General features: G+C 37.0%; 1 protein-coding gene across 1 annotated transcript in view; it reads left to right on the top strand.

Moving 5' to 3' along the window:
- The first annotated feature begins 1,371 nt into the window (after positions 1 to 1,371).
- DCN (decorin) overlaps positions 1,372 to 26,594 on the top strand; it is a 38,673-nt gene continuing 13,450 nt past the window's right edge. Inside the window, exons 1-3 of the mRNA XM_066319265.1 lie at positions 1,372 to 1,706; positions 5,730 to 5,965; positions 21,208 to 21,320. Of these exons, the coding sequence (XP_066175362.1) occupies positions 5,758 to 5,965; positions 21,208 to 21,320 (321 nt within the window). The 5' untranslated portion in view covers positions 1,372 to 1,706; positions 5,730 to 5,757. The remainder of the gene's footprint in view (positions 1,707 to 5,729; positions 5,966 to 21,207; positions 21,321 to 26,594) is intronic.

Genomic DNA, 26,594 nt, shown 5'->3' with positions numbered 1-26,594 from the left:
ATGAAAGCTTGGAACACCACTAATCATATGTAGGAAAATGTCACAACAAAAACCATTAGCAGTCTTGAATCCAGTGGAGATGCAGGGAAAAGAGGTTAGCCTGAAGACTAGGGGTAAATAACTGATCCTTAACTTTTAGAGTGAGCTATATAAGGAATCTGTAATGTAAGATGTCTGATTACATCTTTGTTCTACAGAGACCAAAATTAACAAACAATTATTCTCCCATGCTTTCTTCCACCAAAGGAGAACAATTATAAGATCTCTTAAAAGTACTCTTCTTGAATTTAAATGAGGAGGACAGCTAAAATTTCAAGTCTATTGTTTTTCTGAAAATTCTGACTTCTTTTAAACATTATTTTACAGGCTTTAATTCCAGATTTGCACCTGGTCTTTGCCTAGGGGCAGAAATAAAAAGGATACAAGTCAAAACACAGACAGGAGCCTTCAGTATTTAGATAGGACAGCTAACAGCACAGTGAAGCTACACATGTTCACAATGTGTTTGGACTTCTAAATAAATAGTAATTATTGTATTTGCCTTCATTTCAGTTCACTTGACTTTCAAAATTGCACAGCAATAAAGAAACTGCATTTTAGCTTCCACTGACATTTGCATAAAACCAGAAATTACTAAAATAAAATAAAATCTAAATCTGAACCATAAGTCAGATGCATTTTTCTTTCCATGTTTTAAAGAAAATCTCCTTTGTCTCTTAAAAAAACCCAACCAAAAACTCAACCCACTAAAAAAATTAAAAAAAAAACAACAAAAACCCAGCAGCCCAAAACCCAAACAGTTAAAGCTAATTTCCCCTCTGTTTTGCTGTCCTGGTGAGAAGGCAGTGAAGAAAAAAAAAAAGAAAAAAAAAAAAAACCAAACCAAAACCAGCAAAGTTTATATAAAGCAGCTCTAACCACAAATGTTAGAATCATTTTACTAATGGCAACATGATTTTCATATTTTCATATATATCAAAACTCTGTTGTAGTTTCAAAAAATACATATCAACTCTCTTATTAGTCAGGATAATAATACATTGTACTATATACTACTTATCTTAACAATGATTATAGCATAAGCAAAGGCAGGTTGATATCTGTTTAAATAGTTTCACTTAAAGCTAACCCTTTTCTTCTGATATTAATCTCCACTTTGCCTAACTCAAAGATAAATTTTATATCATTTCCTTGATTTCAAAATACTATGGAGAAGAGGAACAGCTAAACATTTTTTCATTAATGAGTCATAACCCTCCTCATAGTTAAAACCAAGAAAACTTTCCTAAACATATGTCCCAGGACATAAATAAAAAAAGTAAGATGAATTGCAGCTAAGAATCTGTCTTATAATGTACATGTAGTTTGGGATTGTAAACAGATGAAAGAGAAATAAAGCAAAGGAAAAAGAAAAAGGAGGAAAAGAAAGCAAAAGAGCTGATAAAGTTTCTGGCTACAATACAGGAGACATATCATTACCATATGATCTAATGTGGGTGTCAGCCTGGATTGTGTTCATTGAGAGAAACATTTTTTAACTGTGCTATGGAATAGAAGCAGGAGGGTTTTCCACCAAGTGACAGTCACTGAGCTGAATTTACCCCCTCCTCCTTTCCACACCTGCAAAGCCTTCTGCCTGGGTTGAATATTTAGTTTAATTACATCTCAGCTTTGAGAGCTCCTGTTGCAAATCCCTGGATTAAAAGGTACGGTTTTTAGCAATTCTTCTGAACTATGCTGTACTAATAAAACTTCGGGCAAGTCTATGGCAAGAACTATTTGAATTTTAAGAGAAGCAAGTTAAAAATCCTACTAAATGTTTAGCAATGTTAAGTTTTCTATGCAGTACTTTTGTTTCTAGGAAACATGAGAATACATTCTCAAAATCTGTGCAGATTTCCTACTGTTTATTTGACTATTCTGTCTCTTGTTTTGATTTGTATAAGCACTGCTATAGTCCTTTCTTTTTCTTCGCTGTAAACTTTTGCAGCAGTATATTCTCTGCAATCCAGTGTTTAGAATCGGTAATACAGAGTGTAAAAAATGTGTGTATGCTTACATTTCTGTTTTAAATTGCACTCCATGATTCCTTTCTCATGTGTTTCTTCATATATATTTCAGACACTGATGAATATAATTTCAATTTCAGAGAAAAAAAAGCATAGTAGTAAGTTAAACGGGCTCTGTGTTTGCCTTTGTAATGTTAGAAAGTGCTATGTTACAGGGAACAAACAAGGGAATCATGTTTAAAGAAAGTCCTTATGAATGAAAGACTAGAAAAGAAAATTCTTGCAGTTGAAACTCCAGTTAACAGAGCTTTATTCTGTTTAAAACTTCCAACTCCTGTGTTTGCATGTCTAAACTTTATTGCACAAAATGGGCAAAACATAAAATGGAGGGGATTTTTTTGAAACTGGAAAATATTGTTTAGCTTGCCTTTGTGGAATTTTGAGAGATTTCTGACAGTACGTGAACTAATAATTTAACCTTACTATTAAGGTAAACTGACAAGAAGACCACCAATACAGTGGTGACGTGAACTGATGAAGCATATTTTCAGTGGTATTTTAAAACGAAATGTGGCCAAGCCTATGGTATAGTTTCCTCTGTTTGTGGAAAAGTCTTCTTCATTGTAAACATATAATTAAAGGAATTTTAAACAGTTATGTCCTGAAGACATAAATATTGTGTCACAGAATTCAGGGGTTTTTTGTCCTCTCCATTTTTTTAAGTGAAGTGTAAACATTTCTTGGTAGTACAGTTTTGTGTATATCTTTTCTTTTGTTTATGTTCAATTGCACATGCAAACAATAGGAACAGATACATGTGTCTGCAGAATGAATGCATGTATGACTAAAGATATCTGTTCCTATATCCTGATTAACATGTAGCTTTTGTCTGCTGTTTTCTCTGATGTATCCTCAGATTATATACTTGAATATCCTTTGTTGTCCTACAGTTTTTCTTTATAGCCACCTCTTTCTGATTTTATTAGAGTTCTTGCAAAACAGGGACCAAAGGAAAGGCCTGCCACAGGGTTTAACTGAGATAAATGAAGTCATCAATATTAATGTGAATAAGAAGCAAAGTGTGAAGACACTTCCAAAGTGCCTTTTTTTTTCTCTTTCTCTTCTTTTTTTTTTTTTCAGTGGTAGTAATTAAACTCCAGGATAAGTTCCTGATTGTGCATACTTGGGAAGGGTGGTACTTCAGCAGTGACCCTGAGCCCTGAGAGGGAACAAAGAAGTTTTAAATATTTTAAAATGTTTTAAAATCAAAGTAATACATAAAAAAAGGCTGAGGAAGGTCCTTAAAAAGTCCTAACTGCAACTGCCATTCAAGGATTAGCATGCAGTATTCACGATGTTTATTTTTATGAATATAAATTCTGAAAAATAATTTGTACTGGGGTAATGTTTTATTGATCATTTTCACAAGGCAACTTATTGAGATGAATGGTGATGATTTATTAATTTTTTCTTCTCATTCTGCATTATTAATTAATTGCATTTTTGTTTTGCAGTAATTTGCACATGATAATTACTATTCCAAAAATCATGTTTTAGATTAAGCCCTGGTAACAGCTCACTACCAGGCATTAACAGCACTTTGCTGTGACATCCTGATGTGTCCCTGTGCACTCTGCCTGCAGTGGTGGGGGTGTTGTCGGGCAAGGGACACAGCCCCAGTGTTGGTGGGGAGCCAGGGCAGGAGGCAGCACAGGAGGATGATCCACATGGGGACACAACCTGCCCCTGCTACATGTCATGAGTTAACACAGCACTGGCTGACAGGACATACTAAAAAGGCTATAGGTGATGTTGGGGTCTGGGATCCCACCCACTGCATGCAGTAAGCAAGGTGTCTGTTCCAGGAACAGAAGTACTTGCATGTCCAACTAAGAAAACAAATATGTCTCTTGAAGAGACAACATAAACAGTGTTTTACTCCATGTGATTTAACGTTGAAGTCTTTGGGATATCTGAAGATGTTAGATACATGTCCTCCTGTCAGGTATATCGCAGGAATGTAGAGTATGATTATAAGCATATTTCACTACATAACCTAATCATCTTCCCAAGAAACAGACCTAAAGGTTTCTGGAGAACTGCATTATTGGCACCTGTAGGTAGATATTCATAAAGGAAAATGAACTCAGGCACAATATAAATTGTATCTAAATCCAGTCTCCTGGGTTTTTTTATGTGTTTAGCTTTTTTTCTTAACACTAACCATTCCTTTTAGAGTACCTGGTTGTAGTATGTTAGAAAGGTAGGCTTCAGTAAACTGCTTTCACCTGATATCATCTGTTCATTCTTGTCACCTCCCTGGTAGGTTCCATATGTCAAAGTAGAGAGAGAGACAGTCCTCCTCCTCTGCCTCTCCCAGTATTTTTATCCAACAATGAATATGGAGCTGAAAAATGCTCTACCACACCCCTAACTGTTAGATAACTTCTTCTAGAAAAAGAAACAATCCCCACTAGCCCCAAGAAAAGGTGTTTCTAAGATATTGACCAGAAGCAAGTGGACATTTTTGCTTTCATTACAAAGAGCAGCATCTATATTTAGGACTATGCCATCCATTTTAATAAAAAGCTCCAATATAAATGACAAGTTTGCCTTTGTGTCACTTGGCAATTTGAAGGCAGATTCTTTTCTGGTGGGTTTTTTTAATCAATTAAAATTAGTAAATTATGAACTTAATTACATAAAATATGCAATAAAAGAAAATAATATTCAGGTAATTAGCCGGTCTTTACAGCCTTGATACCAACCTGCAAACTGTTGTGCAATTTCTCCTTTGTGCACAACAAGACAGGTAGCACAACCTAGAGTGTGTTGAAAGGAATCTAGGCCTAAGTCCTGAGAACATGTATTTAGGCAGCTTTTTTTTTTTAATATCTGTGGCAATACACACTTGTGTAAAGTTTCTCCTGACCATGAAAGTCTGCAGAATGAAGCCCTGAAGTCCTAATAGAAAGTGTGCACACAACACTACAAGCATCAATTCAAATGCTTATACAGTACAAAGCAGAGGATTCTCAGGGTGGATGTCAAAATTCAGAAAGCAAGCCAAGAATATTCAATACAACACAACATTGTATTCCATTTTATTGTGTTGCTTGAAGTAGGAAATAAATATAGTGCATTTAAACAACTAAAGATCTTCCCCTCACTTTTCACCCTGTCACTAAATCCTACTCTTTCTCACTCAGTTTTACTAGGCTATAATTTAAAACATACAGCAAGCTGACACTTAAAAATATTTCTCTAGACATGAAATACTGAATTACAGTGAGTTTGGGAACCTCAGGTTTGTCCCCAGGGGTCAAACCCATTGCTATGAAATAAATGCTAATGAAATCAAATTGACTGTTACGTTGGCAGAAAACAGGCACATGGAAAATGTGGCTTATTGCTTTGACTCTTTTGCATCACAAAGTTGACAGTGCTGCCTGTTCCTAATAAATATTACTCTAAATATGCAAACAGATGTGTTTACAGTTGCCTTCAAATTGCTCTAAAAAAATCCAAAAACTTAAATGGCCTATTGACAAGCAGTTACCAGACTCCTATCACATAACTGTCCTATTTTTAAAATTCAGTTTTCTTTTATTGAAAGGAACAGTTATGCAATTGGTGGAGGAGCTGGACCTCCTTCAGGAGGAACTGTGCAGCTATGGGAAACCGCTACTTTTGTTGTTAATCCGCTGCTTTGAATCCTAGGTTCTGCTGGGAGTCGATGAACTAAGCCATGAAGAGGCTGGCTCTGTTCTTTGTCCTACTGCTGCCAGCATGCTTGGCCAAGCCATTCCACCAGCAGGGCCTCTTTGACTTCATGCTGGAGGATGAGGGCTCAGCTGACATGGCTCCAACGGATGATCCCGTCATATCCGGATTTGGACCGGTGTGCCCCTTCCGCTGCCAGTGCCATCTTCGTGTGGTGCAGTGCTCTGACCTAGGTAAGCCCAAGAGCACCTCCAGAGGCTCTGTACTTCCATTCTAGCCATGGGCCAGCAGCCCAGATGGTGAGGCTGCTGTGCACTGTCTCTCAATAACTGGCTTTTTCCAATTAAATACCCTACAATTGCAGTTAACCAGAACTTACTATACAAAGTAGGCCACAGAGCCCTGGCAAGTTGGGCATTTGTTCTGACCATGAAGAATATTTGACTTTTTTTTAAATGTATATTTTGTATGTGCACATTTCTTTTGTTCTTTGAAATGCCATAGATTTCTCTTGTAGAGGAAATAACTTTTCAAAGCTATTGCTTCAGATGAATATTAAATAAAGGCAGGAAGGTCAGATGTGGCGATGAAAATATTTTAAAAAAGGTTCTAATCTGTATGGTCCCAGATTCAACAGCTTTAATTACACTGTCTAGTACCTCAACATAGAAGTCATCTCATTTCCATAGGAATACATGAGCATGAAATAACCAACTGAATCATATATCCTGGAACCAGCTCTTTGGAGTAAAGAGCTTGGAAACACACCAAAACAATTAACACATTATGGAATTCCTTATTAAATATCTTTCTCAGACACTATATAAGCTGAAACCATGAGAACATTTCTCACAAAGTTTCCTTACTCCCTTATGTAAGGGAAGGGCTTATCTGCACAGTCAGAGTAGCAGGATATGAAGCCATGTCTGCCATCACTGTATTTGACTTTTCCATGCAGAAATCTCAAGTAATGAAGTTGACTTCAGTGAGACTGCTCTTAGTTTGAACCAGTATTATTCAATCTTAGTTAGTGTACAGTGCAGAAAATCTATTAGAGTTGATTTTGTTCACAACCAAACAGACAACTTCTCATGATTTTATAGAGCTGCTTTTTCTTTAAGTCTTCTCCCAGCTCCTTAAATGTATAGCTAGGTTGTTTCCATTTTCCTATGTTATAACATTAGCTTTGATAATTTAAGTTCACTAATTAGGATCTGTGTCTCATGGTGATGGGGGTTGTATAATTACAGAAAGGAGGGGAAACTTTAGCTACACCCCTAGAACCTTCTGTGAATTAATTAAAGTGAGCCACATAATTATGCAACAGATATGTTTGGCAAAGACCCAGTGAACAACGTAAGCCAAGTTGCACCAAACAGTGTGGGCTAACCTAGCCATGCATTCATAAAGCTTCCACAGTACTGTCTCTCTTGAAAAATATTTTCTTTTTTTACCATTTAGGTGCCAGGGAGAGCAAACTTGGAGTTTGGGGGAGTAGGGAGGAGGTTGCCCCTCCGCCACGAAAGCCTTAGGTTTAATTGTTGTTACACTTAGTAATGCTGATGGAATTTAAGTTATTTTGAGAGGCTGTTCTCAATCTGCTTCAATTCTGCAGAAAGTAATGAGCTTTCACTTGGTAAAAAAGTGGAGACATTCACACAGGGATCCTTTGCTCCTGTACTTGCTCCTGTGGCCATGCACTTCTTCTTCACACACACACGGTTTACAGTCCATTGCATAAGATACTTCTGGGTTAGTAGAGTCCCATACTGACAGGCAGTCTTAGAAATACAGCAGTTAAGGCCCCAGGTCAGTGTTTCCCAGATAATTTCAAGTGGGGTGAAAAGAAAGAGATATATTTTGAGTTTCCTTAAACCTGCATGCTGCATATCATGCTAATAAATGATTGTGCTTTTGGATCAGCTGGACTGAAAACATCCAGCCCTTGGCTACAAAGGAAAAGAGATCTCCCTGGGCTCAAAATATGCAGCTCTGAAAAATAAATAAATAATATTTCCCTGGCAGACCTCAAGGAAGTAATTATCAAGCAGTGCCAGCCTTGGTGTTAAGTTTCACCCATCTTTATTGCATGTGACAGCACCTGATGGGGCATGGCCCAGCTGGGAGGCTCATGAGGACACAGGTCTGCTGGCTGTCCTGCAAGTGGGGGCAGGAGAGCTGTGTGTCACCTGCTCACAGACTAACTTGCCCTCTACTCTTGTGAATTCACTTCTGTGTGACAGACCCAGGCAAAGTCATATTTACCTACTGACTTGAGAAAAGGCAGTTGCTGGCCTTTTGTTGCAAACTGTGCAGGACACCTCGCATGCTCCTGAGCTGTGGGATGAAGAGTGCTCATATTTCAGAGATCAGGAGGGCATTTTGCACATGGAAGGCATGAAACTAGCAGTGACAGTTCTGCCTCCCTGTTAACTTGTGCTCCTGGCTTGCCTCTCCCTTCAGCTCTGGGCATTACCAACCCAACCAAATCAGCTACATCCATTCTCCAAAACTATCAAATTTAGTCATCTAGTCCCACAGTACTAGTTGAAGAAAAATTTCAGGCAATAACAAGAGTCCTCACAAGGACATATTAACATCTTCCTAAATAAATTCCCACAAAGGTAAGTTGACACCTGAGTCAGGGAAGGAGTGTTTACAGCCATGGGTGCAGGCGACTTGCCAGAGCAAGGCAGCCAGAGGAACCTAACATGGGCAACATACGGAGACATCTCCTCTTCCTCAGCCTGTTTCTTTTGTGCCTAAATGGGCATTTGCTATTTGTAGGTTCCTACTTCATAAGGAAACAAACAACCATCTGACACAGGGTTATGTGAATAAAGCACATGAGAACTACTGGATTCAGAGTCCAGAGATCATGTTTGCCCCTTTTTTCATGAGCACTAGATGGGAATAACACAAAAGAAAATCCAAGTTCAATGAAAACAGTGAAAAGAAATGCCCAGTGGTCCAATTACACTCTCGTCAGCTGAATTTTTACATTCCTATAGTCTTAAATTTCAGACACATCTTCTTAAGCACACACCTACAAATTAATTTATTTTGCTTCCAAGCCAAGAGTTGAGTTGGCAAGAAGGAGAATGCTGCCTTCTCACATCCTGAAAAAGAATTCTCTCTAAGTTTTGGGTACTGATGGATCAAAAGCAGAATCCCATGTGCTTAATTTCATTACATGTATTACCTTTGTGAACAGGCTCAAGGATCTCATCCAGGAAGGCCATTGTGCTATCTTTAGAAAAGTGCTGCCTTTTATGAATCTACTTCTTGTTTTTAAAAGGGAGTCACAAGTCCATTTTTTGATCATGCTTCAGTATGAGGCATTGTTGTGCTATATCCAGGCTTTCCATAGCAATCACAAATTAGAGCACAGTACAGGTGGGGAGGAATGTAACAGAGGCCACATTTCCTGTCTTAAAGTAATATGTACAGGGAAGATGTGCAGTCAGCCGGCCCAGCAAACATGCCTCTCAAAAGCCCTAGCAAGGATTAACAGTTCCATTTAAAGTCTCATCTTCCCAAAGGGAGTCTCAAGTAAAGTTCATCCCTGTGCACCCTGGAAGGCAGGAGCATGCATGTGTGATTACTCATCCCTGCAGCAGATGCAGAATGCTTCAAAAGTACACTCAGAGGCAGTGGTTAGAGCTTTATTTCACCTTCAGATAAGTCTGGCAGCCCCTTCTAAATGATCAGTGTCTCTATACAGGATACAATGAGATTGCCCTCCTTGGAGACCTTACAGGACATAGTGGGGGTCTCTCCATCTCCCTCGCTGGGAGTATCCATGGTGGTTTTGCAGTTTCCAAAATATGTGCAAGAGAGAGATGTCAGCAAATAAAGTATTACAGCTAAAATTCAAAATCTGCCCACAGCTCAGAAATTCAGTGTTTCTTCATTCTATATAAAGAGAGTACTTTAGAGCTCAGTATGGATGTTGGAGGGTGTGTTTGAAAAGCACTTTGAGATCAGGAGATGAAAAGCTCACAGGTATGTGAAGTATTATCACTGGAATCTGGTAACATAAGGCAGTTTATCTGAACAAACAGAATGTCTTAATATATCAAGTGATGGCTCTTCAACACTTGACTCATCGAACCATGACAATTTATTTGTTGGCAAAAAGATAATTTATCTCATTGTATGAAATCTTCCAGAAATATCTGAACACCCATTTTCTGATTTTAACTCCCTGTGAGAATCTAATTTTTCACTACAAAGGAAATTATCTCCTTTACAGTATACCTTGGTCTGAAACATAATCTTTAAATCTAAATGTTGAGCTTAAAATCTTACAGATTACTAAACAGGCAAAAAAGAAAGCATGTATCCTTAAAGGGCCAGACATCAACAAATAAATTTTTTTAAAAAAATGATTTTGTGAATTTACATTGTCATTGATTAGCCTTTAGGACAAGTTATTCTTTTTTTATGCGAGATTTTTTTTTTCTTACAATAAAGATTAAAGTCTTACTCCTTTTATGTTTAATAGAGGCTGATATTCTCATTAAATCCCCTGGCTTCATAAAATTGGATCATTTACCAAATTATAGACATGAAAAGAGGAGCCATGAAGTCTGGGAAAGTATTCTGTCACTTATACAGAGAATAGCATCTACATCACAAGACCTTGCCCTTAAAACTGACATTCTTTAGCCCAACATAATTTAGGCTGCCAGCAAGCACAAGCCATTGGGCATTCCACTGACTGGGTGAATGCTCTTAACGTGCTGGAGGTCACACTGGAGGATCTATCCAAATTGTCACAGGATGTTATGAGTCTAAGAGTGGTCTGCTTTCCTTTCGCAGACATGGGGTCAGTTAGGCTGCACATGCAGGGGTTCATCCTGCCTGAGGTGGATGCCAGTGGCAGAAAGGACACATCACTCTTGGAGAACCAAACCACCAAGTGAGCACAGTGACCAGTGGAGGTTATACAACTTACTTCAAGATTAATGAATTTATGTGTGTTAAATTTAAGGCAAGGAAAAATAAACTCGTGTTACCATCTTGGTTTGGTGATAAATTTGGCATGGGTTATTAATTTTTTGTATATATTCTGCTTTGATACATTTTGGGGTTGCCCTGGAAGTTTAAAAACATGAATTAAAGCCCTGTGCTCAATACATTCTGAAAAATTATTAAATCAACCCAGTAATTAGAAAACACTCTTGAGAAATTGTCAAGAAAAAAATATTGGCTTGGATGTAGACTACTTTATATTTACAAAAAGCCATTTTCTTTTGCCAGTGTGGCAGTAAAAGACAGGCCTTCTTGCATCACTACCTGAATTACTATGTTCCAGTTTCAGCTGATAAACATGATCCTAGATGAAAATTACTCCACTCTAACTACATCCCTTCCTTATTTACTGCTTACTCCAAGGTAACTGTGACCAGCTTTGTATGTTTTCTTTTTTTAAGTTTTTTTTTAGATTTCTTTACTTGCTTCAAACTTGGAAATGCCATTTATGAAAGCCTAGTGGCAGGAATGGAAATCCAGACTGCCAAGTCTAGGTGACACAAGAAGTGACTGTTTTCTGGCTTGCTCTGTCACAATGGTTCATTTCTAAAATCTCCCAATGCACTAAGAAATAACTAATAGATAGTTAGTAAGATGTGAGTCAATTACAAGTGGTTATAGATGATTAGAATGCTTAAAACATGCTAAATAATCACTATATGCCCTAGTGTTAGAGACTAACAGGTGTGACTGGTATGTGTACTATGTTCTTTAAACCTTTGTAGGGAGTGTAGTAACAATTATATGGTAGGACATATAATTATTTTAAAAATATCTGTGTTTTAAGAGCAGAAAGTCTCTGGCACTTAATTGTGGATGGTTCCCAGACAAGGAAAAAATAGAGTCCAAAAGCTCCTTCCCAGGGTTCACAGAGAACCCATAGCAACAGGGAGGAGGTCTAGGAATTTGGGTCCTGTGTGAAGTAATCGATGACAACAGCAAGAAGCTTCTGGTATTAGCAGCCAGCTCAAAAACTCTGTTCACACAGTCTAAGTACCATGATATTTTGTAAATCTAGTTTTTTGCAAGTTTTCAAATCACCAGTTTCAAACCCAGATTGGATTGTCCTAACCTTATCAAATTTGGACTCAGTGGTCTATATTTTACTTTGCACACGCCCTGAATCTTTGATTAAAAGGAAGTGGTCCAAAAGAAGATATTCAGGTTACAGGAAAATAAAGTATTTTTCCTGAATATACTTTAATCTTTTCATAAAGTTCAAATCAAAAACTGGATTCTTCAAAATATATTGCCATTTTTAAAAATTTATTCATCCTGGTTTTCATGTTTGCCCTGACAAAAAGAATATTGACAAATGATGGAATTAATTATATGTCTCTTTGGCTGTATTGTATTTAAATGCTCACACAGAGCACTGTTGTCATTTACACTACAAAAACAAAGGAGATAGATAATGACACAATCACAGAATATTCTGAGTTAGAAGGGACTCATCAGGATCACCAAGGTCCAGCTCCTGGCCCTGCACAGAACAGCCCTAAGACTCACACCATGGGCCTGAGAGCGTTGCCAACTTGTTCTTGAGCTCTGTCAGGCTTGGTGCTGTGACCACTTCCTTGGGGAGCTGTGCCAGTGCCCAAACACCTTCTGTGTGAAGAACTAGTTTTGTAATATCCAACCTAAACCTCCCCTGGCACAATCTCAGGCCATTCTCTTGGGTCCTGTCACTGCTGACCACAGAGAAGAGACCAATGCCTGCCCCTCCCTTTCCCTTCACAAGGAAGTTGTAAATTGCAATGAGGTCTCCCCTAAGTCTCCTCGTCTCCAGGCTGAGCAAAACAGTAGAACTTGCTAATGTGTCTCTCTGCAGAGATAGAGGTGGAAAAAGCAAACACAAACACACAGGGACCTCAAGACCAAGGACCATGCCTACAAGGGTTTCAGGGAAAAAAAAAAAAAATATTTGTGTTGTAGTTTTCAACCTATGGAGCCAATGACAAGATTTGAACAGTTCTCTGCAAATGACAGATTCCCTGATTTTAGTAAGGTTGCATTTGCTATATAGGAAACTCTACTGCAAACCTCGTATGGAAGGAAATAGGAAACAAAAAAGGGGAAAAGCAGTATTTAAAGAATTTATGTATTCTCTGCATGCACACTCATATGAGGGGGCATCCAAGAAAGCATCTCATACCATCTTGGTGTTTACTACCTGGGACCTACTTGGAGTGTTTTTAGTTTCTACAAAAATCTGTTAAGGAGAGATGCTTACAGTTTTAATTTTAATAAGAAACAGAATGTATTAAATATATTTTAAAAATAGCAGTGAAAGCAAGAAGCCAATTCTGCCCACCTGATGGCAGCTTTAAGGACTTAATGGCAAAAAAACCAAATAGACAAATTATTTATAGAATTGTCACAGTTTTTAAAACATGTACAAATGTAAAGGGGGCTACATTCTGGTTTGTATTTCAACTTAAGCACAACAGAATTGTGCAATAAGGCATCCCAGAATCAGTTTCTGCTTGCACCTCCTCTACGACTTAAAATGTGAAAGCCCAGAATGATTTCAGTTTCTATGCTAGATTATATGCTTTCCCTTCCACTGCTCCAGAGTGGATGTCAGAAACTAAATAGTTTCTCAATGAATTTGAATTTTAGAGAGACATGGAAGAAAAGTGTTCATAGTGGTGCAATAATCCAACTCATGGCTGAGTATCTCTACCTAGGAGATATAGGAGTATAGGCAAAGAATTGAATTAAAATCCTAATGTTTTTCATGATTAGGGGGAAAAAATGATTTTCTCTTCTTTATTCTTTCACTCTGTGGCAGAGAGTTTACACTTTCTGGGCTGGAAATAACTGTTAGTGTTACAGAAGACCTGGGGAAGCTCTATCAGTAAATGTCTGACAAGATAAAAGAAAGCAAATATGTCTAAAATTTACAAGGGTACATATGACATGTTGTAATAGAAAGAGGGAACTAGCAGGTTTGTAGATTTCCTGATCCAGTCAGGACATTTTCTTCCAAAATTTGTCTGTCCAAACATGACCACAGCAGCTTCTTCCATTTTTATGTTTTTGTTGAGAGTAGGTTGACAACAATTCTAAAACATTTATGGAAGCTGGCTGTGTTATGTTTAGAAGTACCTGAAATAACCAGGAACATATCTCTGCCCTCAGGTTATAAACTAGGGCAGTGTAATGACCATGTGGTCAGAACACGAAGGGGTACGTTTACTTGAAACCAGAGAAGACCTCCCCCAAACGATCCTTTATGACATTATGTTAAAGCCAATTCTGGTAAATCCCAAGGTAAAAATTGAGGGAACAATCCTCAAATTGTCATCTGTTGCCTGTTGCTAACTTAAACTGGAGCAGAGGTAAACATCAAATTACAATACTCCAAAGGGTCATTCAAAAATAATTTCATAGAGGATGCTCACTTTTCTGAGTCACTGAAATGGTGTTTTATGACTACTGAAGGAGTAAATGTTTCACCTTACTGCATGAGTACTCATAGGTAGTACATCTGCCTTATATCCACTTTGAGTAAAGCCATTATGCACATGGTGCTGGCAGATTGCATGAATCACATGGGTCAGTTGCTGCTCTCTGATGGGATGTTTTTTGTCCCCAGTCACGACAGTGGGAAATGTAAAGCTGATGATTCTAGGAGTTAACTAGAAAACTCATAATACTTGATTTTTATTTCACTTAATGTCTTAATCCCTGAAGTCTAAAATTTATTTCACAGTATTTTTCTGCCTATTTAAAATGCTGGTATTCTTCAGAAGGCTTCTACATCTGAGATCATTGTAATTAAAAGTTGGAAGTAGAAGTTGCTGGAATTTTAGCTTCAAAAATATATCATTATTCTTAGGTATTAACTTTTGGAGCCAGGAGACTAACTCTATCTGTACCAAAAATGTGACTAGCACTGGAAAATAATTCATAACAGCTGTGGCTTGCAATATCTGTTATGCTTTGAAATATGTGTTCACTACTCAGAGTGGGTGGAGGTGCAAAAGAGCAGATAAAGCCATGCATTTTCTTTTATACCTTTGCTAAGGCTTTTATAATTATTAGCACTATCACAATGGAGAATTGTTTGATTGATCACAATGTGTGTGAATTTGTTTTTGGTTTGTGTTCCTCACTCTGTTCTAGGAAACAATGTTACAAATGTTTGGGGAAAAAAACGGCAGTGAAGTAATAGGTCAGTAGGTTTACCCTTGTGAGGGGCCACCTCAGCAGGGAATGGAGTTTGTTTTCTTGTCTTTCCTCTGGGAACGGTCAGACATATAAAAAACAATAATTGTGTTAAAAATAAGCCCAAAATAGATCTTATGAGACTTTCAGATTGTAGAACAGGAAAAAGGTCTAAAAAAAGATTGTGAATCACCTTCAGGAATATATATTTTAAGAATTGTATGCATTCCATATATTTTTTTATATCTGTTAGGAATAATATATGACTACTGATTTCATAGGAAGAGTGGAGAAAGAGAAGAAACTTTTAGTCTGAAAGTAGAAGAGAGAAGGAGGCTGTGGATATTTGTCTCTAGAAAAAAACAATTGTTTCTTATTTCATGAATGCAAATAATGAAATTATTTCTATTTGCATATCCCACACAATAGAGAACAAATCTCCAGTAAATACTGTAGCACATAGCCTGCGAAAGTATCAGTAAACTCTTCTAAGTCAAAGCATTCAAAATTCCTTGCCATCCTTCCAGAAAGCAGTCCTTGGATACAGTTATTTTTCCATGACTAAGTATCCTGACCCTGTAAACTTGCCTTTCTCCTCGTTTGCCCCAGAGTCCATTCAGGGCATTACTAAGGTCCTTCACCCCTGGGAGGATTGCTGCCCATCAGCGGGATGCGGTAGAGCTGGGCTTGGAGCAAGGAGAGCACACAGCAGTGTGCAGGGACAGCCCAGGCAGCTGCTGGAGAGGCTGCCTCCACTGGGAGTGCAGCCACTGATGATCACGGCTGGGAATTACATGGAGCTCAGTCCAAATTCCTCAGCTGGCAGCAGCTGTTTGTGGAAACTGAAAGAGTCTTGAAACGAGCCCCATTTTATGGCCCCTGTGATAATAATCATAAGTGCTGCAATGTAATAACACATGTATCTGAGCTACAGCGTTCAGATGTCTCTCTGTCTTTTGGCCCATGCTCTCCAGCTGGGAAAGTAAAGGTTTATTCAGAGGACTAAGCCCCATTCCTGCTCTTTGTAAAATGGATAGGTAGAGGAAAAATCTCTCAAAATACCCTAAACACACCAAAATAATCAAACCACAAAATTGTAAAAATTGTTTATCACTGACCCTGTTCACGTATTTGTTATTCAGACTTTGTGGTCTTAGTGTGGGAAAGATGCAATTCTCAGGACAGCATCCTCTTCTCTGGGCTGCAGACTCAGACTTCTACTTGCTTAGTCTCCCTTGCTGGCCCCATAAATCTTGCATTCCTTTTCTGCATAGTCGTATGGCTTCAGCAGAAATGTGGCTCCATGCCAAGAGGCAGACTAACTTGTGGCTCTCATTGCTGAGAAGCTGGAGCAGTGGGCTGAAACCTCTGCATAGCCAGGAAGGTAGGAAGGTTCAAAATTCTCCCTTCTCCTCTTGTAAGTTAAACGATTCCATGGCCACTTGATCACAGCTTCTGTAGCTGAGCAGGTTATTCCCTCAGCTGCAGAAACAATAGAGACTGCTGTGTACACCAAACCCCAAAACATCCTTTCATTATACCCAAATTTTTGCTACATCTCCTACACCTGTTTGGCTGGCTAAAGAGCAGCATGTGCTACTTGGGCTGGTGCAGTGCTACACAGGAGATGGTTAGCCACTGATTGATTCTCTCTCAGGGACCAGATAAGGGATGAATTATACCAGTCTTGGCCCTTCTCTGCCTAATTTCCGGTCTCATAAAATCTCCAGACACACCAGCCTTCTGTCCTCTCCATGATGTGAGGCAATCACAGCTAAAGAGCCAGACACTGCCATTTGCTTAAGAAATTATAATAAAAGGCTACAGCCCACAAAGATGAGACCCCACAGAGACAAGCTTTACTTCTGCAAAGTTACCTTCTCCAATCTCCCACTAAGCAGGTATTCCCAGTCCATGTAACATCTCCCCACCAAAGGTGACTGTAGATGAGCCTTTCTTGTGTGAGAAAGAAATTGGTTAGCTATCCAATTATTCTGGCTTTTATTGAACGCATGTTGATGGTGTATGTTATCTCAAAAATCTGTTGTGTAACAAGGAAGTGTACAAAAACAGGAAAACTTCAGTCATGAATAATAAAAGCTCATCTTATCCTAAGAAAAAGAAATATACAAACTTATATTTTTTTTTCCATTTTATATTCTATGGTTTATTCTGCTCTTCATGTGTTTTGATGTGCATACATTTTTACACATGTAAATGTATATTGGTGGGAATAATTGTTTGCTCAAGGTTGATAATGTGAAATAGTAGGAAATTTCTGCTTATAAAAATTCATAAGGGATATTAGAGATCTGATCTGGGATACACAAACTGATGGCTGTTAAGTTTCTATAAGGAAGTAATGATTTCTCCCAAAGAAATTTTTTAGTGCAACTTAAAAGTGCATTTTGACTAAGATACATGAACTTGTTAATTAAATCTCTTTTATTTCCAGAATCTTTAAGCTCTTAATCCCAGTGCAAGCAAGAACCTTAGAAGGGTGGAGCTATACCAATTTTTCTAATTTTTGAATTATTTGATTTAAAAAAAAAATTCCAAATTTAATAATAACTGACTGAGTTTTATTCAACCAAAATTTAAAAAAATAAAATAAAATAAAATAAAATAAAATAAAATAAAATAAAATAAAAAGAGAACATGTATTTTCAATTTACCATACAGTGGGAAAGGCAAAATAATCAAAATTTTTAATCAGTTATAAGTTAATCTTAGGACCTAGAAGCCTGAAACACTTCCAGGCAGCTGAATACCAAACTGTGTAGCACTCATTATTCACATAAAAACTCAGGCTGCTATGAGAGATTTTCATGTGGCTTTTCAAGAAGCAAGTTTCAATGTATAAAAACATTCAAGAACTGGAATGCCTCTGTATACTGTTCTTAAAATGCTTGAGAGAAGACTCAGTTGATATTTTCTGACTCCACTTTTCCTTTCGGCATTACGTAAATTTCACTGGAAGTCATTTGTAGGTGGATGTGTGATCACACGGTACCACGTGGCCTTATAAGTACATGAGGATCATTTGAGTTTCTCAGAAATTCATAGCAAGGACAGCCCACAATTTCCCTCTAAACTTCTGTATCCCAGACAAAAGAACCAAAACCAATTTTTCTGGGATGTAATAATTCTATCCCAGGAGCCATTTGAGCTTCCAGTGGGATTGCAATTTTTCCCCATTCGATTCAAACTCCATCACGCTGTCACATCAGTTCAGGCTTCCCCATTCATCTGAACTGGCTGCTGTTGACTAGAAAGGTTTGGAGCTTTGCTCTCCAGGCTGGGAGCCTTCAACTCAGGGAATAGTTTCAATGCAGCAATGCTCCTCCTACATGTATCTCTCTGGAGGTTCAAGAACTTATACAGAGACCTGGAATAGCAAGCTGAAGCACAAGCCAAGGTAGATGTAGTTCTGGTCTACATCTCAAATGCAGTTTATTCCTGAATTATTTAATTGCTGATTTTGTGAGTCAGTGTCCAGATTCCCCATTTATAAACTCTTCCTCCACTGGAGAGCTTTAGATGATGTAGGTTTCAGCTGAAGGATGTATCAAATTGCTTTTGTTGATAATGCAAGGTCTCCTCAGCAGCTGGTGTGCACCCTATACTCATCTAAGCTTTGCTCTTCAAAACCCACACAAGTCAAGGAAAAAAAATATATATATAATGTCTATATGTCTGGTTTGGAAAATATTTTTAAGAACAGCTTCAGGAAATGCATTACAAAATACATGAGATAGGTAATAAAAAAAGTTTAACTCTTCAAGGGATGGCAATTATACTTTGCATGCAGAACTAATTACTGTATTGTACATCCTTTTAGTTTCTAGTACAAGACAGGAAAATGATATAAATGATTTTCAGAAATGGATTTCTGATTATTAAATTTCTCTTATCTTTATAGTATGAAACATTGAAAGTCTAATTTTATTGCTCGTAGAAATTCTCGGTTCTGCCATATTTATGGGTAACACTTAAGCTTTTAGAAACTGAGGGGTGCAGCTGGAAGTTGTGTTTGAAGTTTAGTCTCTGACAGATATCCCTCCAGTGCCAAGCCAAGTGTTCCCCAAGTGTTCTTACAATGTTCCAAGGGCATTACATAAAGAATGGCTGTGCAGCTCTTTCACCCTGTTGTCTGCCATAACACTTATTAGAAGTACCAACCTACTAATACAAATGTGCTGGCAACCAGAACATACTAATGCTACTTTGACTATAAAGGCTTTTTATTCATAGGTGATGAAGCTATAGAAGATGCTAGACTGTAGGAAGCTATAACAAAATTATTGTCTAGAAAAAGTTGTGTATTTGGGAAAGACATTTTAGTTGCTGACATCAGTCCTGCTTACTGAAGACAGAAACTGTCCAAAGACAACCAACATACAAATTATACAGTATCACATTCTTATATATTTGGAACTCTAGTACTACACTTCTGGAAGTAATGAGGGTTTTGAAACTGTTGAAGTAAAAACAAAGTCCATGCCTAAATGAGGAAAAGTTATTTTAGTAATATGAATAATCTGTATCAAATATTTGTGCACTGAACATCAGTAAGGTAAACAGGATGAGATGTGAGTTTTGGCGGTTGTCAGTTTATGAAGCTTTTACTAATTCATCCCAGGCCGCCTAATTCTGCTTTTTAAAACTTTTGAATTCTGGGGTAGTTAAAACTCAAACAAGTGAATTTTTATTCCACTCAGTTTTAATAAAAATCTGATGCAAATATTTTAATAATTTTTATCTTACCACACTTTTATCTTACATATATACCTATTCTAAGAACAGGTTGAAAGAGAAGGAGTTTTGCTGCATATAGGATCTTGGCAGAGAAACCTATATTCTGTGAGATAAAATACATTTTTGATGAGTGTTAAGTATCACAGAATCACAGAATTGTTGAATTTGGACATCAACTCTTGCGACCATCTAGGCCACTCCCCTGCTTGGAGGGCTGCTTGTGGCTGTATCCAAACAACTTTGGAGTATCTCCAGGGATGGAATCTCCACTGCCATGGTGCGCAAAACATCTTATCTCTGGGAAGCAAATCTCACTGTCTTTGCAATGCCATGCTTGGGGTTAACACATGGGTTTAAAAAGATAACCTTTATTGGTATAAATCTTTCCTCTGAGAAGAATATCATGCAGTCCACCATCATTCTCGGGAGACTCTGGAAATACTTGCAGAGAGATCATTTCCAGAAGAGTTCAAATATAGCTTCAGGAATACTAGTTAAAACCTTTTCTGGTAAAAAGACAATTTTACCCAGAGAAGTCTACTTCTGATACATGCCCATATAGAGCCTTTATTCATGTCTAGAATCTTTTTTCCTACCAACTATTCATTTAGCATTTCACATTTTGTTAAAAAAAAAAAAAAAAAAAAAAAAAAAAAAAAAAAAAAAAAAAAAAAAAAGGCTAGTTAGGAAAGAACATTTTAATTTTGTGGTAAATCAGAATGACTATAAAAGATTTGTTTTATTCCAAGTCACAGTATGAAAGGAAAGCTGGGTAAAGCAAGTGTTATTTAACACTAAATAATTTCATTTCCATGACTTCATCAGACATACATATCAGCTATTCAGAAAATAGTCCCAAAGAGAGTCTTTAATTTAAACTGTCTGATGTTCTTTTGGCAGTTGTAGTGAAACCAAGAGATTTGTTCTCCAGAAAACTTGGACATAGTTTCAGTTCAAAGAAAAGGGGGGAGGTGGATTGGTAGTTTGGGTTTTTTTTAAGGTGGACTTTACTGCAATTTACTCAGTTACTGTCAAACGAGCTGTATTTTTTCTGGAAATTATTATAGTTAATTATCCTACTTCTTTCAAAAAGCCTAGTACCTTTTAAAAGCAGGAAAGGTTCTCTGTCCACAAAAGCTAACACCCCGTGAAAATAATAAATACCATATCTCATTCCAAAATGATTTTTTTTTTGCACAATTCAGTGGAATAAAACACGTTAGGAATTATTTTCCCAAACTAAATCCTTTGCTTCAAGCTGTACCTCAGATATTTTCTCAGAAAAGGCATAATGGAAATGTGAATAAATAAGTGTTGGTTCAACTTAGCAAAATAAAACTCTCTTTGACTGGCTGGAGACAGAAACAGTTTCAAATAAGTCTTTGTAAGCTGCTTCAGGAAATTAGTTCTAGAAATGGTGTTTACTGAAAGAAAAATGCTACTAAGAAAGTCACTGTCCTTATTTAAAACTTCTTTCAAATTTAATTGTTCCCTTCACTGTCACTAGGTCTGGAAAAGGTGCCAAAAGACCTTCCTCCGGACACAACCCTGTTGGACTTACAGAACAACAAAATCACTGAAATTAAAGAAGGAGATTTCAAGAACCTGAAGAATCTTCATGTAAGTGTATAAATGGACTAGTATTTACCAACAAAAATCAGGAGAAAATGTGGTTTTGCCTGGTAATGCATTTTTTAAGGAAAACTAATTAAATAATTTGTGGTCTTCTTTAACCAGACCAGCCTATTTATTTTTATTCCCCTCTCTCTCCTGCAAGCTTTCTTGTCAAACTACAGAAATTTCTCACCTCTTTTCTGCTCTTCATACCTGTCTCCTGTCCATTCAGTTCCCTAATCTCCATCATAACTTCTCTCACATATTTATTTATGTTCCAGTCTCTTTGGCATGGTCACTTGGTTATTTCCATCTCAACACTGCCATCTCACTCATTGCTTACTGTATTCCTTCCCCTCCTACCTCTGAGCTCACAGAGATTTGCATGTGCCACATTTGTCAGCAGATATTCTGTACTAATTTTAATTCAAGAATCTTTCCAAATTACACTTCTGCCCCCAGTACTGCAATGAAATTGTGTTTTTGCAATAACTTTCTCCTAGCAAAGTTCCTTCTTTACCTGCCAGTCTCTTCTAAGACTTCTGTCTGGTTTCCTCTTTGCTGAAATATTTTCCTTCCTGGTTTCTGTGACTATTTTTTTTTTCTGGTTCACCTCTTCTTTTCCAAGTTTCCATCAGACAGCTACCTTCCTCTGTTTCTAATACTTTTTTTGCTGTGTCTGAGGTCCTCCTCCCTGTCTACAGTTTTTTATCAACATTTTAAGATACATACCTCATTCTTTTGCCTAAATTTTGTTGAAATACATTTCTTTACAGAGCAGAAAGAGGCTATTCTCTGTTTTTGAAAGTAATATCCTAATCCAGGCATATGCCTGAAAATACTATTTTTCTAGACTTTCAATAACTCATTTTATTCTGTGTATTCCTCCATTTGGTCTTTTTCTATTATAAATAGTATATTATTTGACTTTTCATGCATTGGCTCTTTAAAGCCTATTTCTGTTCTATTCTATTCTGTTCTATTCTGTTCCATTCCATTCCATTCACAAACAAGAGGCCAACTCCCACTTTTTATTCATTACTGGTGCCAGTATCATCACCCAAAGAATCAGTTTCAAACAAGAATATGCATTCAACCACTCATACTGAAAAAATAAAATAAAATAAAGTAAATAAAATAAAATTTGACCTCTTTTAATTTCTTCCAAAGTACCTCTTATATATTTCTTTCAACGCAACATCAAGAAGATAAGTTTAAAAAAAATTATGAATGCCAGACTGTTCATAGTAAAGGGATCTTCATGAGTGAATCATGAGGTTCATGTCATCTAATTTCAGCATAGGTGTCTATGATCCAGTTGATCCAGTTCCATAAATAACCGCTAAAGTCAACCAAACACATTCTTCCACATCACATTTCAGTAGTCTAGGTTTAAGAATGAGATAACTTGTTCCCCAGGTTTTGTGGGATTTTTTTCCAATTTTGTTCTTTGGATATAGGACAGGTTTGACACTGTAATTCCTGACCATTTGTTTTGGTTTTCTTCCACCTTGGAAAGAATTCCTGTGTGTTCAGTGAGGATTATCTATGAGGTGCTAAAAGGGACAAAATTCCTATCAGTGAAGTTAATCTTTTGGCTGTCTTTCTTCTTGACACTGCCTTAAATGAGTCAGAGCATGGCATTGCAGATGAAAATCACTGCTCTCAGTGACTTCTACCCACTTGGCACTTGGTTCAGGTCTCAATTACACATCCTGCTGTGAGTTATGCTGTTGTGAACTATTTTATCTCATTGAACTTAACTCTAAGGGGTTTTTTTGTTTTAATTTGTTCTGGTTTTTGTTTTTTATCTTTTTCTTTTTTTACAACAGATACAATTTCATAGTGAATTAAATAAGTCCTCAGGGAAGATATTATTTGTTTGGCTTTCTCACAAAAGTACTCAGTACATACTTAGCGACCACTGGAAATCATACATTAGCATAAATTTTAACAAATAACCTTCAGAACTGTGATTTTCCTGGATTTACTCAAGAGCAAATAATGATTTTCTCAAGGTCTCTTTCCAACCCAAACCATTCTATGATTGTGTGATCTTCTCCCCAAAAATAATAATTTGGTCATCCACTATATTATTGTAATCAGGCACCATCTTTGCTCTCAGCAGGAGTATTCCTGTGTAATATCTGGGAATGATTCCCATTCCCCAACTTTCAATTAGATATTTTTAGAAAGTAAAGCTCAAAAGCATTGTTGTTGACAGAGCTCTATTATGATATTTATTTTAAAAATATGTCAGGGTGTGAGATACATATCTAAAATATATGTGCTTTTTATTTTTATTTCCTGAGGAACGTAGCATTACAGTGTGATGTTCAAAAATTTCTTGGACATTACTAAACTTTCTTGTACTCAATTAAGATTTACAAAAATTAAAAGCATTATTGTTCCAAAATCTAAAAGGAGAAACTTTTGCATGAATGATCGCTTAAGAAAACAATTCTTTAAACACCAATTCACACAGGTCTTGAAAAAATGAGCAGTTTATACAGTTTGTTACTTTTAAATAATCCATTAAAATATTAATACTTATTTGAATACTTACAGGTATCACCAACCACAAGTGTACTAGTTTTAGAAGAGATTTTCATGACCAAGTTGGGTTGAACCTAAGGTTCAGCTGGTACTAAAGCCCAGAATAAGTAGTAAGAAAAGAAAGGATTTACCTATAACTTTCTCATGGCTTCTCTTTCAGTACAAATTTAACTGCTTGTACTACACATCACTGAAGTACACAGCACTGGAGATGAAAGAGAAATTAGAGCCTACCAAAATATTCTTTGCATTGAAAATTTTCATACGTAGATTTCCCAAGAGCAGCTAAAATCTGCAGCCGTGGAAATAAGGCAAGCACTTAGAAGAGGATGCAACTAAAGGAACATTTACCTACAAACAAGAGATTTCTGCCAAAAAACATTAGCGTCAACAGTTATAGTGCACTTGATATTTTTATTTTTTAAAATTATCTAGGAAATAGGAAATAAATGAATAATGTTGTGCTATAAAACCACAGTGAGACTTCATTCTATTTAAAAATGAAAGATTGTGTGGTTTTGATTTTTTTAGCGCGGGACTTGAGAGAATGGGGAAAAAATTGAAGACTTTCTTTAAGGGCTGGGGACTGAGTTTCATGGTTTCAGAAAACTGTCTGATACTATGTAAAAAACTTACTTATGACTTAGACCTGTGGCAAAAAAGTCAGACAGGAAAGCTGTTGGAAAAGCCAGGAAAAAAGTCTCTATTTCTATGAAACTGTCAGAATTTTCCAGGCAGACTGACATTTCTGGATGGAGTTCAGTACTTTGACCCCATGGACACAATAAAGAATCCAAAATACTCCATGAGTAAGCCCTCACGCTGAGTAAAGGAGGAGCCTACACAAACAGCACATGGAGTTGCAGGCTGTGTGGCAAAGCCAAAGCAAATCAGCAGAATGCCTGGCACCTGGAAAAAGAGGTGAAAGAACCTGTTCTGTGTTAGATCACTGTAAGAACAGCACAAACAACAGAATAGTGACCGCATGCTTTTCCAACAAGAATTTTTCAATTGGCACGGTGCTAGCATAGCAAAAGGAGACGAATGCACTATTGGCCTGAAATCAAATGGAACTTTATTTAATTGAAGCTAGCAGAACTGTTCAAAGCCATGGCTATACATACAAAATTGCTAAACCAAACTTTGTTTAAACTGAAGGAAAAGACCTAAGAGATAAAAGATTTAAACTTGGAACTTAAAGTTATGACCATATCCACACTACAGGATCATCAACACTAAATGTGCAGGCAGAGAAACTGACACTCACTTTGTAGTAATAGCAAGTGGAAAAACAACCCATGACACAAGAAAATTTCATGCCATCCTTTTTACAAAAACCAAAACAAACAAAAAAGCCCAAAACACCTAAACCAAACCAAACAAACCTGAAGAAAAGTCTAAGAAGATCTTTCAGAGATACAGAAAACCTCCAGAGAGGATAAAAAAAAAATAAAAAATAAAAATCCAGTCTTCTGATGACTCGTTACAACTTCAATTCCCTTTTCCCAGGCATAAAAAGAAGTTAAGGAAACACTCATTTTCTGCAAATCACAGAATGAAGAATCAGTTATCATACTGTGAAAAAGCAATTTCCATCCACGTTCTGCCTCTGAACCCAGTTTCTACTATCATCAGTGGCAGGACTGAGGTGCAGATTTGGGTTTCTAACAAACATTCTGAGGGAGGAACAAAAGGTTTATCTTTCTGAAATACAGCACTCTCTTAGAGAACTTTCATTTTCTCATACTTTTGTATAAGCATAATACACCTTTGCATTATGCTTAAGAAACAATGAAATTTTCCCCTGAAACAAGTATAAAACAGGCCACATGCACAGAAAACATTTTGTTTGTACAATGGGAAAAGATTTTTTCATGTGAGGGAAAGAAACAGGACAAAATATTTTGAGGTCCTTAGAATTCTGGAGAGAGTCAGAATACTAGTTTAATGAAAAAAAAAAAAAAAGGAAATTTTTGTAGGATATAACATTAAAAAATCAGATCAATTGTAATAAATTTAATGAATGACAAAAATTTCTTGTCAGAATAGACAAAGACAGAGTTGAAAGAAAAAGGAAAATGCAGAGCCATGTGTTTCCTCATCATCTGTGCAAGTCATGTTATGTGAGAGATACCAGTGAGAGCTCAGAGGTCAAGCAAACCAGGTCTGCAGCAGCTCCTTCACTTTGTGAGATTATTCAACAAGTTCCTGTGTATGTGGTCAAACTGCTTTCCACAGGCTTCTTTTGTTTGTACTGATAGGCTGTTTCTTCAGTGCCTTGGCATCTCCTTCCTTCACGACTCATTCACCTCTTCTGTACTGCTTCCATGTTACCCCTTTATCCTTGCTTTTCTTAGTTATGTCCTCTGGATCCTAGATTTGGATGGTTAGAGAAGAATATCAAGTTCTGGTTTGGGGGGATTTTTTGTGTTTGTTTGTTTTGTTCTTGGGTTGTTTGGGTTTTTCCATAAATTTACATGCACCCTTAATAATTTGAAAGAAAGCATTGACTCTATGCCCATGTTATAATTATGGCTTAACTAAAAATGTAAGGTAAACAAAAGGAATAAATTTTATCTTTTTTTTTATTGGGATGCCTGTCTCCTGAGGTTAAATTTCTTAAGATATAACTGTTCCTAGCAGAACTGTAATAAAAACAGGCAATAATGTAATGCATAACCCAGGAAATTAAACAAATTCCATTGGGTCAGGAATTGCCTTTTC

Source organism: Sylvia atricapilla, chromosome 5, assembly GCF_009819655.1.
Source record: "Sylvia atricapilla isolate bSylAtr1 chromosome 5, bSylAtr1.pri, whole genome shotgun sequence".
NCBI classification, from domain to species: Eukaryota; Metazoa; Chordata; class Aves; order Passeriformes; family Sylviidae; genus Sylvia; species Sylvia atricapilla.
This window is presented reverse-complemented; position numbering and strand designations above follow the sequence as displayed.